Source organism: Galeopterus variegatus, unplaced genomic scaffold (assembly GCF_000696425.1).
Source record: "Galeopterus variegatus unplaced genomic scaffold, G_variegatus-3.0.2 Scaffold4160, whole genome shotgun sequence".
NCBI classification, from domain to species: domain Eukaryota; kingdom Metazoa; phylum Chordata; class Mammalia; order Dermoptera; family Cynocephalidae; genus Galeopterus; species Galeopterus variegatus.
Window position 1 is genome coordinate 175,446 of NW_007730271.1, and position 10,176 is coordinate 185,621.

The following is a 10,176-nucleotide window of genomic DNA, read 5'->3' on the forward strand; positions in this document are numbered from 1 at the left end:
CGCCGAGAGAAGGCAGCCGGGGTGAGCGCAGGGCGGGCGGCCCCGCGGGAGGGCAAGACCCCCGAGCCCGCCGCCGCCGGGCCCCTCTCGTGCTCACCTCCCAAGGCTTTGAACCAGATGTGGAACCCGAAGTTGCACTGGCCCTCCTTGGGAACCCAGGACACGACGCTGTAGTTCTCACCTGCCGTGGCCGAGATGTTGCCGAAATCCGGGATCCCTGCGGGAGCGGGGGCAAAGGAGGGTGTGCGGCCCACCAGGCAGCCTCAGGCCCACCCTCCTGGGCCTGGCAGGACCTCCCTCCAGCTCACCCAACGCCATGGTGCCTCCTTCCCGCACAATGGCCTCGCCAGGGCCCTCCTTCGTGGTGGCCTGAAGCTGGAATTGGTAGCGCAGGTGGGGGCTGAGGTTGGTCAGGTTGTGTGTCCGCAGCTCGGGGTCCGGAAGGTCGAAGGACAGCTGCTCCTTGCCCCCCTCAGCCACTGCGGGGACAGGCAGGGGGTTGGCCTTGGCTGCCAGCTCCGCCCCTCCCACACCCCTCGCCCTGGCCACTGGCCACTGCACGCACGAGGGTGGTAGGACAGCACGTAGCCGGTGAGCACGCCGTTGTGGCTGAGAGGCGGCTGCCAGTGCAGCAGGAGGCTGGTGTCCGACTGGCACTCCACGTGCAACGCCTCGGGGTGGCCAGGCACTGCGGGGCAGACACGAGCGGCAGGTCCTCGCCCAGGTCCAGGAGGAGGGGCCAGGGATGGAGGGATGGGGGCAGGACTCACCTCCCTCTGGGGTGCTGAAGGTTAACTCGCTGGCGGGTCCCAATCCCCGCCCGTTAAAAGCCTGCACCTCCAGACGGTAGGAGCTGTAGGGCCGCAGGCCACCAAGGATGGCGCTGGTGGTGTTGGCAGGCACCACCACATGGTTTTTGTGGACGTGCCTCTTGCTGTGCTTCCTCTGACTGCCCTCCCACCAGTACGTCACCTGCACAAGTGGACAGGAGACCTCGTACGTGGGAGTAGAAGGTGTCCAGTGCGGCCCCCCAGCGCGTGCTCCCCACCACCCTCGATGGGGACCCTTTCCTCCCAACCTAAGACTTCCAGCAGGCCAGGTGGCAGAGCCCTGCCCCCAATCGCGTCACTCACCCCAGGGATTCCCCACCCCACCCCTTGGACCCTTACATTGTATCCCCGGAGGTGACCCTTGACCTGGGCCAGGTCCACAGGCCGCCACCTGACCAGCACGGTGCTTGAGTTGAGGATCTTGATGCCCTCCAGCTCAGGGCTCGCCTGGGGGTCTGGAAACAGCCACTGACTTGGAGAGAGCCACAGGCCCTTCCCCCGGCCCTGAGGCCAGCGCGAGGCCTCCCACAGGGGAAGGACGGGGGTCGGATTTGGTTGTGGGGAGTGGGGGCAGTCTGACGAGCGGCAGGACGTTTGCATGGTCTCAAGGTCTCTCCCTGGACTGCTTATTAGCTGCAGAGGTGAAAATAGTAACTACCCCAAGGAGAAGCCTGACAAAACCTCGACCAGGTGATCAACGTTCACATCTGGTAATGCTGCAGATTCAAGGAAACAAGAGGCGGGAGCACCAGATGCTTGCACTAGATCCCCGCGCCGCACAGAGGAAATGCTGTAAAAGACGGCATCGGTGGATACCACGAGAATAGCGACTGCCAGGTACGGAAAAGTGTTGTGTCGCTGTGAAGCGTCACTCTCCTTATGTATGAGAATGTCCTTATTCACGGGGAAATGCGCACTGAAGTATTCAGAGGTGGGGGCTGGCGCACTGGGCGGGCATGGGCCGCGCATGCGCACACAGCAGTGCGCCCCGAGGCTGTCTGGGTGTGGGCGGGGCCTGGCCCAATACTCACAGTCCTCCCCGGAGTAGCCAATGGTGACCTGGGGCTCGGGGCCCTTGCCCTGGCTGTTCACGGCCTGGACTTTGATTTCATAGGGCACAAAGGTGGACGTGTTGGACACCACCAGGAAGGAGTCGCTCACGATCTGTTCCTGCCAGGCCCCCCGTGTCCCCTGAGGGCGCCACTGCACGCGGTACTGAACCTGGGGGGCGTTCCAGTCCATCCACCGGAGCGGCTGAAGCGGGGCAAGCAGAAGAGCAGTTGGTCGGCCAAGAGCACCCGCCTTCTGTGACCCCCCAGCCCTGACTGGCATCCCCAGTCATCAGCCTCCTCCTCAGCACAGCCAGGGGGGAGCAGCAAACACCTGGGTCCCGGCCTCCTGTCCAGGGGTGAGCTCGTCCAGGGACCCTCACCTTCCACGTGATGACCATATTGTTGGTCTCGTTCCCTTCCCCCTTCACGTCCACAGGGTTCTTCTCTGGGGCTGGAAAGTAATGTGTTAACACATCAACACTGCAGCCTCCTGCCAGGGGCTGCGAAGGCCAGGACTAAGGAACAAGTAAATGGCCCATTCTGGCCCTGGAAGCCATGAGCCAACAGCCCCAAGACAGTCCAGCACCCCCAGCTCCCCTGGAGCTAGAACACAAGCGCCTCTTTAGGCCCTCCCTTCAGAGCCTGGGGCCCTGGCCACTGGTGCTCCCTTCCAGGTGGCATGGGAATGAGCACCACCCTGGCTCACCTGCCTCAGGTGTGACCACAGTCTCAGAGGCGGGGCTGGGCTCCCCGGGGCCGTATTTGTTGATGGCAGTAACCCTAAAGGTGTAGTGGACATAGGGCGACAGCTTGAGGGTGGTAGAGGTCTGGTTCCCTGGTACCTTGCCTAGACTGTACCATTTCTCAGGCGCCATTTCCTTGTCCTCAAATTCAATGTCATACTCTGCCAAGAAGAGAACCACCAATGAAGTAATTGGCATGTGGCTTAGGGGAAAGGTAGTGGGGGTGTATGAGTCTGGCTCTCTGTGGGCACCTAAGCCAGTTGGCATTTCCAGACTCGCATGAGGAACCATGAACCCCTGAACACAAGCGTGTCCACTATGGTGGGCAGTCCTGAAGCCACAACCCCAGGATGGAGGACCCGGGAGGAGGAAGGGCTGGCAGTGGTGACAAGGGGGAGGTGGCACCACACTTAGGTCTCTTACTCTCAATGGGGGCATTGTGGTCTTCAGCCGGGCTCCAAGATAGGCGCATCTGGCTCTGCTTCAGCAGGTGACGATCAGACAGCTCCAGCTGAGGCACCGGCCCGGGGCTCCCTGAGGGCCATTGGAGGGTGGGTTCTCTGGCCCCCTCAAGAGCCATACCCCCCCCAACTTGAAAGGGCCTGGAAATATGAGCCTGGGCCACCTCATGCCCCCAGGCTGTGCGCCCACACCATCCTAAGACTTACCCACCACCAAGAGCTGTGCCTTGCTCTCCACTGCGTCCAGCTCGGTGCTGGCCACACAGCTGTAGTTACCCTGGTCGCTGTAGTCCAGGCTGTGGATGACCAGGCGCCCGTCCTCTATGAAGTACCTGCGAGGGGCCACGTTTGTCCTTCGGCTCCCAGCAGAGCCATCAATCACTTCCCTGCCAGCTTGGCTCCTCTCCCTTCCTCCTCACCTACCTCCTTTCCCTCTCCTGCCAGAACCTTCCCCCTCAAACCAGGGAGCTCCCCTCATGGACAAGCCTGGCGCTTTCAGGTTTTCCCACTCTGCCCCTTCTACCAAGCCCAGGTTGGCGCTGGGTCCTCACTTGTCACTGTCCCCAAGCTCCTGGAGGTCTCGACCATCCACACGCCAAGTGATGCTGGGCTGCAAGGAGGGGTCAAAGGAAGCCTGGCACGTGAATGTCACCCTTGAGCCTTTCTTCTCGATTGCACTCAGGGGCCCCTGTGTGATCTGAGTTGCATCTGAGGAAAGTGAAAGGGAAGGAAGGTCACTCTGATATCCTCCAGAGACCCTGACCCTCCCTCCCAGAGGTGCTGCCAGTCATGTGGGGGAAGTCATCTGACCTTTAACCTGCAGGTTAGCCACGATGGTCACATTGTTTTGGTCATTGGCAGCTTGGCAGAAGTAGCGTCCAGTGTCATTGGCCTGGAGGTCACGGATGCCCAGGGTCCCATTGGCATAGGGGAAGAAGCGTTCATCCTGAAGCACTGTCGTCCCTTCCTCGTCCAGCCTAGATGAGCAGGGTGGGCCTGGCTCAGACCCACTGGCCTGGGCTCCCCGGGCCACATGTGGCTGAGAGATCCCCCTACTGGGATGGAGCGCTCACCACTGGACGCTGGGCACAGGGGCTCCGAAGGCCTTGCACAGAAGGTAGGCAGTGCTGCCCTCGACTGCCATGTACGTCTGGTTGTTCCCCGTCAGGATCTTGGCCGGCAGCTCTGGGGAGGAATGGCCTCAGGAGACAGGAGCCAGTACTGTCCCCCGGCATCCTCAGGCCCCAGAGCCCGGCACATCTTGCTTCCCTGCTCCCAGCTCCGCCTTCAGATGCCCTGTCCCCTCTGCCGTGGATGTGCTTCTGGTCCCAGCCATCCAAGTTTTACCAATTATCCAAAACCCAGCTGGCACTTTGCCTCTTCCAGAAAGCCGCCTCGGCCCAGCCCCTAGTCTTCCCTGAGGCTCACTCCTGGCAACAAGACCCTGCCCTTCCTCCACCTCCCCCAGCTGTGTGAGGGTTGGGGAGACATGGGGACAAGGGTCTTAGCAAGGAGAAAGACAGCCCCAGAAGGCTGAGGACACACCAGCTGCTGGCTGGGCCGTTCCGGTGGCTTTGCCCAGTGGGCTGCAGAGACCGACTGGGAGTTAAGAGGGGGCAGGGGGCAGGGCGATGTGGCTGGCACTCACGGACAACATAGATGTAGGCATTGGCCAGCAGGAGCCCGTGCCGGTTGCGGGCCTCGCACTGGGTCACCATTGTGTCACTGGGCTGCACGTTGCTCAGGATCAGGGCGCCACGCTGGATCCGGTACTTCTGATCTTTGGCCAGCTCTGTGCATGCAGCAGGTGGGGCCCCAGAGGTGAGCTGCGCTGAGGCCCCTCCTCAGCCTCCTCTTCCTCTTCCCTCACAGTGCCCAGGGTCACCACACTCCCTGCCCCTGCCCACGGCCCTGCTCACCCTCCACAGGGATCCCGTTGATTCTCCAGGTGACCTCTGGTTGGGGTCTGCCCTGGACTTGGCAGTCTAGGCGGGCGGTCTCTCCTGGCCCGTACAAGTGGCTCTGGGGCTTGTGCAGCCAGTACGGGGCAGCTGCGAAGAAGGGGAGAGCCGCCCTGAGCCCGCAGCACGCAGCTAGCTCTTGCCCTCAGCGCAGACCCTGCCCTGCCCCGTGCCAGTGGCTGTCACAGGCCACCAACCCGGGAGATCATTCTGGGGAGCCTGGGGCAACCGGGGGCAGGCATGCTTGGCAGAGGCTTCGTACCCTCCACGGTGACATAGTAGGTGTGCCGGGCACTACCCAGCGAGTTCTCGGCCAAGCAGCGATACTCGCCGTCGTCCTCCTCGCCCACATTCTGCAGCTGCAGGGTCCTGTTGTGGTTCTGGTAAGTGATGCGGTCAGCTGGCATGGGGCCACTGGGGCGCAGCCACTTGATGGTGGGCGTGGGGCTGCCCAGGGGCCATGGTGCAGAGAGGCCAAGGGAAGACAGAAGAAGAGAGAGAGGACAAGCCTGCTCACCCCAGCTCCCCAGCTGAGACCCGAGTCCCCGCTGGGGCCACCCAGCCCTAACCCTCACCCTCCCTCGCCCTGGGTGCCCAGACTCACAAGCCCTCGGCGATGCACTCCAGGACCAATGGCTGGCCCTGCAAGGCCACCAGGTGGCTGCTGGAGTTGGTGGGGAGGAGCAGGCGTGGCTTCCTGTCAATCATGCTGTTGGCTGCCAGGAGAAAGGGGGTGGGTGGCCTGGCCCACTTCTCCCTCCACCCATGGAATCACACTGCTGGGTGACTCTGGACACCCCAGTGAGCCCCTGGGGCCTCTGTTTCCTCCTCTGTTAAAGAGAATGCCCCATCTCTGCTCTTGCTGCCTGGAAAAGGGTCGGGGCAGGGTCAAGGCAGGAGCCAAGCTGTCCTGGAGGAAGATTGGGAGCTACAGTGGGAAGGGCCATGCCTGAGGGTGAAGGAGGAGTGGGGGGTTGTCAGAGCCTTCAGGACTCACTGGCCTTGACCCGGAGGTCAATGGGTTCCTTTTGAATAATGGTTCGGGTGCCCGGGAAGTGGGCGTGGCAGATGTAGTCCGAGTGGTTGTCCGAGGTGAGCACATTGGCAAAGTAGAGGTTGCCGTTCTGGCCCATTGTCACCCGCTCATCCTGTTTGATGTGCAGGATCTCTGTGGGGGCAAGGAGGCAGAGGCCAGGACCCCCGTGTGGGAAGACCCCCGCCGGCAGCCCGGCCCTAGGCAGCAGCCCCTCGCGGCACCCACTGCTGTTCATCCAGTAGATCCGGAGCGGCTCTGCGCTGGGCGGAGGGTGACAAGGCAGGACCACCGACTCCCCTTCCTCCACTTCCACTGGTTTCACCGTCTCCTTTGGCCACTTGGGGGCACCTAGAAGGGACAGCAAGGCTGACATTCTCCTCCTGGCAGAGGAAGTGCAGGACAGGAGAAAGGAGGAGGGAGGCGATCCTGGGGATGGGCAAGGGGCCCAGGTCTGGCGCTCCCCCGGAAGGTAGAGCCCCCCACTGTGCGGGGAGAATGGGTAGGGGGAGGGGAGGTGCCGCAGTGGGGGAGGGGAGCTGAGGACGGTGCGGGAGCCACAGACCCTTCCATCATCCTGACACAGAAACCACGGCAACGGTTCCCGAGGTAACCAGAGGGGCGGGGAGGGGAGGGAGGGGAGGGCGCTCAGGAGGCAGAAAGCTCAGGGAGGATGGAACGGGGAGGGAAAGCCCCAGGGAAGACAGAGCCGAGAAGGACAGAGAAGCAGAGTCGGGGGAGAGGGGTGCGGGGAGACGGAGAGCGGGAGGGCAGAGGGCGCAGGGGCCAGATGAAAGGGGCACATGGACAGAGGCGACCCGAGAGTGGTGAAGCAAATAGGGACAGAAACACAAGCCACTAAGCCCAAGCCAGGGCAGTAACTCAGACAGACAGGGCTGGCCAGAGGGAGGGACAAAGCAGGCCCTGAACCAGTCATCTGCCCATTCAGCCAGCCCCCAGCCCACGCAGCTGCAGCTCCCGCGAGGCAGACACTGAGGAAGACCGAGAGGGAAGGGGATGTGGTGACCAGGAGCACAGGGGGGGAGCTGGCAGGGCACCCAGGCCCCTTGCATGCTAAGCCGCCAGCTGAGGGAGTGTCTCATGTGCCCCAGGCCCTCCTGGGTCCCCGCAGCACCGCGCACCCTCGGCCATGAGCTGGATCTCGTGCGACATGGCAGTGCCCAGCTTATTGCTGGCAAAGCAGCGATAGATGCCCTGGAACCTCTGGGCAAAATTGGTGTTGTTGCCAGTGATGGTGAAGGAGCCGGAGTAGGGCGCCTGTTGCACGGTCACACCCAGTTCCTCCTTGGGTTTGAAGTGGACGCCATCCTTTGTCCAGCGGAACCTGTGGGCAGAAAAGGGCTCAGAGGCCTTGATCCCGGGACAGGGACTGGAAGCAGCCAGGGGGCCCTGGTGCAGGGACCGGGAGAGGGCAAGGACTGGGTGCTGAGGGAGGTCTGGGGCTTCTGGGCTCAGAATTAGGTGGCACAGGGAGATGTAAGGGCTGGAGGCCGAGGTCAGCAGGCAGCGACAAGGGTTTAGAGGGCAGAGGTCACTCACTGCACTTCAGGTTTGCCACTGGCCTCACACTTGAGGCTGATGTCATCTGTGGGAAAGACAACCAGGCGCCGTGGAGACTGTTCTGTGATGACAGGTGGCTCCATCACTGGGGACAGGATGGGGAGAGTGGTGGTGAGGATGGTGCTTGGCTCGCACCATGGCCTGGACCCCTGTCCCTTCATGAGGGCAGTAGGGTCTGCAGCCCTTAGAGGCCCCATGGCCATAGGGGGGAGGGAGGGAGGGAGGGCTTGCAGGATGTGAAAAGAGGGAGCAAGAAAGGGACACAGGTAGCAGGAGATAGGGACAAGACAGCAGCAAAAGCTGCAAAGAAAGACACCTGAGAGAGAGATGAAGGGTGTGACAGAAAGAAGAGAGGGTAACAGCCAGACACACAAAACCAAGAAGGACAAACCCCTGACAGGGAGAGAGGGGACCAGAGAGGAGGACTGAGGGACAGAGAGTGCCGAGCAAAGCCAGGTGAGAGCAGAGACAGAGCAAAGAGCCCCCCACAGGTGACAGAGGAAGAGCCACAGGATTGAGATGGCTGGAACAGGGACCCAAGAGGCAGAAAAGCCAGCTCCCTGCCTGCACGCAGCACCCGGTACCCGGCATGCAGGGAAAACTGAACTGGACTTGGCCAGGGGCCCGCTCCCTCTGTCTTTGGCCTTCTGGCAAACCCTCAACCCCTCCCCCAACTTACCATGGTATCCTTCATCTGAGGCATCCGGGCAGCGGGGGAGAGAAGGGAGAGCCATGCTGAAAGGCAGCCCCCTGGGGCCGATGGCATGGGGAGAAGGGCAGGGAAAGGGGAGAGACGGCTGCAATGCTGGCAACAAGGGGCACACGCGGGCCTGCAGCAGTGGCAGGTCAAGCCCAGGGAGACAGGACAGAGCCTGGATAACTCATCCTCAGGCAGGGCACTGCCCAGGGAGAGGGGATCCCCAGAGAGAGACACAGGCTTATAGGCTCAGGGGGAGCCAGGCCGGGGCTCCAGCGTGCAGGCAGAGGGAAATCCATGCCTTTAACAAGGAGCTTCCCTGCAGGCCCCCGGCAGGGCCAAGGGCCTTGTAGAACCAACCCCCACAGCGCCCAGGATGCCTCGGAAGGTTGGGAGGCAGACCGCCCGGGACGCCTCCCCTGCTCCAGCCCACTTCCCTCCTAATCCAATTAGCACAGCTCAGTGTTTTCAATTACTAGGCCCGGCCTTCAGAGCCCAGCTGCCCCTCCCCCTCAAACCCTCCCAAAGTCCCTGCTGCAGCTGAGTTTCCCTAGCCCGCAGGGCCAGCACCAACCCTCCTTCCTTCCTCCCAGCAGCCACCAAGCTCCCCGGGGCAGAGGCCAGAGAAACTGCACCAGCCCCAGGGCTCAGCCCAGCACGGGCCAGGGTGGCCCAGTGGAAGGGAGGCCAGGAGGGAGGGAGTGAGGGAGGGACGGGAGGGGAACAGTGGGCTGCCTCTGAATGCTTTGTCTCTGCAGAAGACCTCAGTGTAAGGACCCCCAGTAGAGAAAAGGGGGCTCCCTGGGGACACAACAGTGGGCCTTGAGCTGGGAAGGGGCCAGTGCAGAGCAAGAGACAATGACAGAGAAGACAAGATGTGGAAAATCAACTCAGTGGAGGAAGCAGGAAAAGAGACAAAGGAGCCGGAGTGGCTGGGGAGGGAGAGATGAAGGGTGGGTTCCAACAAGGAGGCCTCCGGCCACTGCAGCCGCCCACTATACCTTACAGGGTCTGTAACAAGTGCTGGTCAGTGCCTGGGGCAGCCTCAGGGCTGCTGTAGTCTTGGGCCTAGTTCTCTCTCCCCACTCCATCTTTCTCTGATTTCTCACTGCCCCCACCACACACACACACTGGTCAAGAAGGCCCAGCCCACCTGGTAGAAGGACAGGCTGATGCACAGGGTAAGGCCCTGGCATTGCAAACCAGGACGCAGGCCCTGAAAAGCAAGTGAGAGGAGGCGGGGAGAGGAGGAGGATGAGCGCATGTCTATGAATGTGCGAAAGTGGGGGTGCAGGCACTGACGTGGCCCCCTGGGGTGTGCTGCAGCAGGCTCTGTGAGTATCCGCCAGTAGGTTTGCATGTGGTTATGACTTGCCAGAGGACATCTGCAGGCCTGTTCGTGTAAGCCTGCCTTGCAGTGCCCAACGTTCTATTGTATATCCACCTCTGGGCCTGTGTGTCTAAAAACCTCACTTGTGTGTGTTTCTGTTTGTGTGGCCCCTCAGTGTCTCTGCCCCTTTCATATCACTGCACCTGGTTGAATAAGGTGACTGGTTCATCTGTGTCCACCCCCACGTGTGTCCATTTGAACCTGTGGCGGGCGAGTGTGCATGGGCGTGACTGTATGGACCTCTATGAGCATGTCTACGGCGGCATCCCCAACAGCTGTCCTGTCAACCCCTCTTTACCTCCTACAAACCCTCACTGCCCCTGATGCGAGGTGCCTCCCGAGCCCACCTCTCTCAGCCACTCTCCCATTCCTGGCACAGTCTCCTCCACCCTAGCCCCCAGCTTGTCTCTCAGTGACACTGGCCTCTT

General features: G+C 61.9%; 1 protein-coding gene across 1 annotated transcript in view; it reads right to left on the reverse strand.

The window, feature by feature from the left end:
• L1CAM (L1 cell adhesion molecule) overlaps window positions 1-8,395 on the reverse strand; it is an 11,003-nt gene extending 2,608 nt beyond the window's left edge. Inside the window, exons 1-22 of the mRNA XM_008586867.1 lie at window positions 8,341-8,395; window positions 7,641-7,746; window positions 7,223-7,425; window positions 6,309-6,431; window positions 6,045-6,215; window positions 5,652-5,763; window positions 5,310-5,494; window positions 5,006-5,137; window positions 4,735-4,878; window positions 4,160-4,271; window positions 3,897-4,063; window positions 3,638-3,794; window positions 3,294-3,418; window positions 3,049-3,159; window positions 2,589-2,786; window positions 2,263-2,333; window positions 1,862-2,084; window positions 1,170-1,285; window positions 771-972; window positions 566-688; window positions 309-479; window positions 74-217 (exon numbers count right to left, since the gene is read on the reverse strand). Of these exons, the coding sequence (XP_008585089.1) occupies window positions 74-217; window positions 309-479; window positions 566-688; window positions 771-972; window positions 1,170-1,285; window positions 1,862-2,084; window positions 2,263-2,333; window positions 2,589-2,786; window positions 3,049-3,159; window positions 3,294-3,418; window positions 3,638-3,794; window positions 3,897-4,063; window positions 4,160-4,271; window positions 4,735-4,878; window positions 5,006-5,137; window positions 5,310-5,494; window positions 5,652-5,763; window positions 6,045-6,215; window positions 6,309-6,431; window positions 7,223-7,425; window positions 7,641-7,746; window positions 8,341-8,395 (3,151 nt within the window). The remainder of the gene's footprint in view (window positions 1-73; window positions 218-308; window positions 480-565; window positions 689-770; window positions 973-1,169; window positions 1,286-1,861; window positions 2,085-2,262; window positions 2,334-2,588; window positions 2,787-3,048; window positions 3,160-3,293; window positions 3,419-3,637; window positions 3,795-3,896; window positions 4,064-4,159; window positions 4,272-4,734; window positions 4,879-5,005; window positions 5,138-5,309; window positions 5,495-5,651; window positions 5,764-6,044; window positions 6,216-6,308; window positions 6,432-7,222; window positions 7,426-7,640; window positions 7,747-8,340) is intronic.
• Window positions 8,396-10,176: the final 1,781 nt, after the last annotated feature.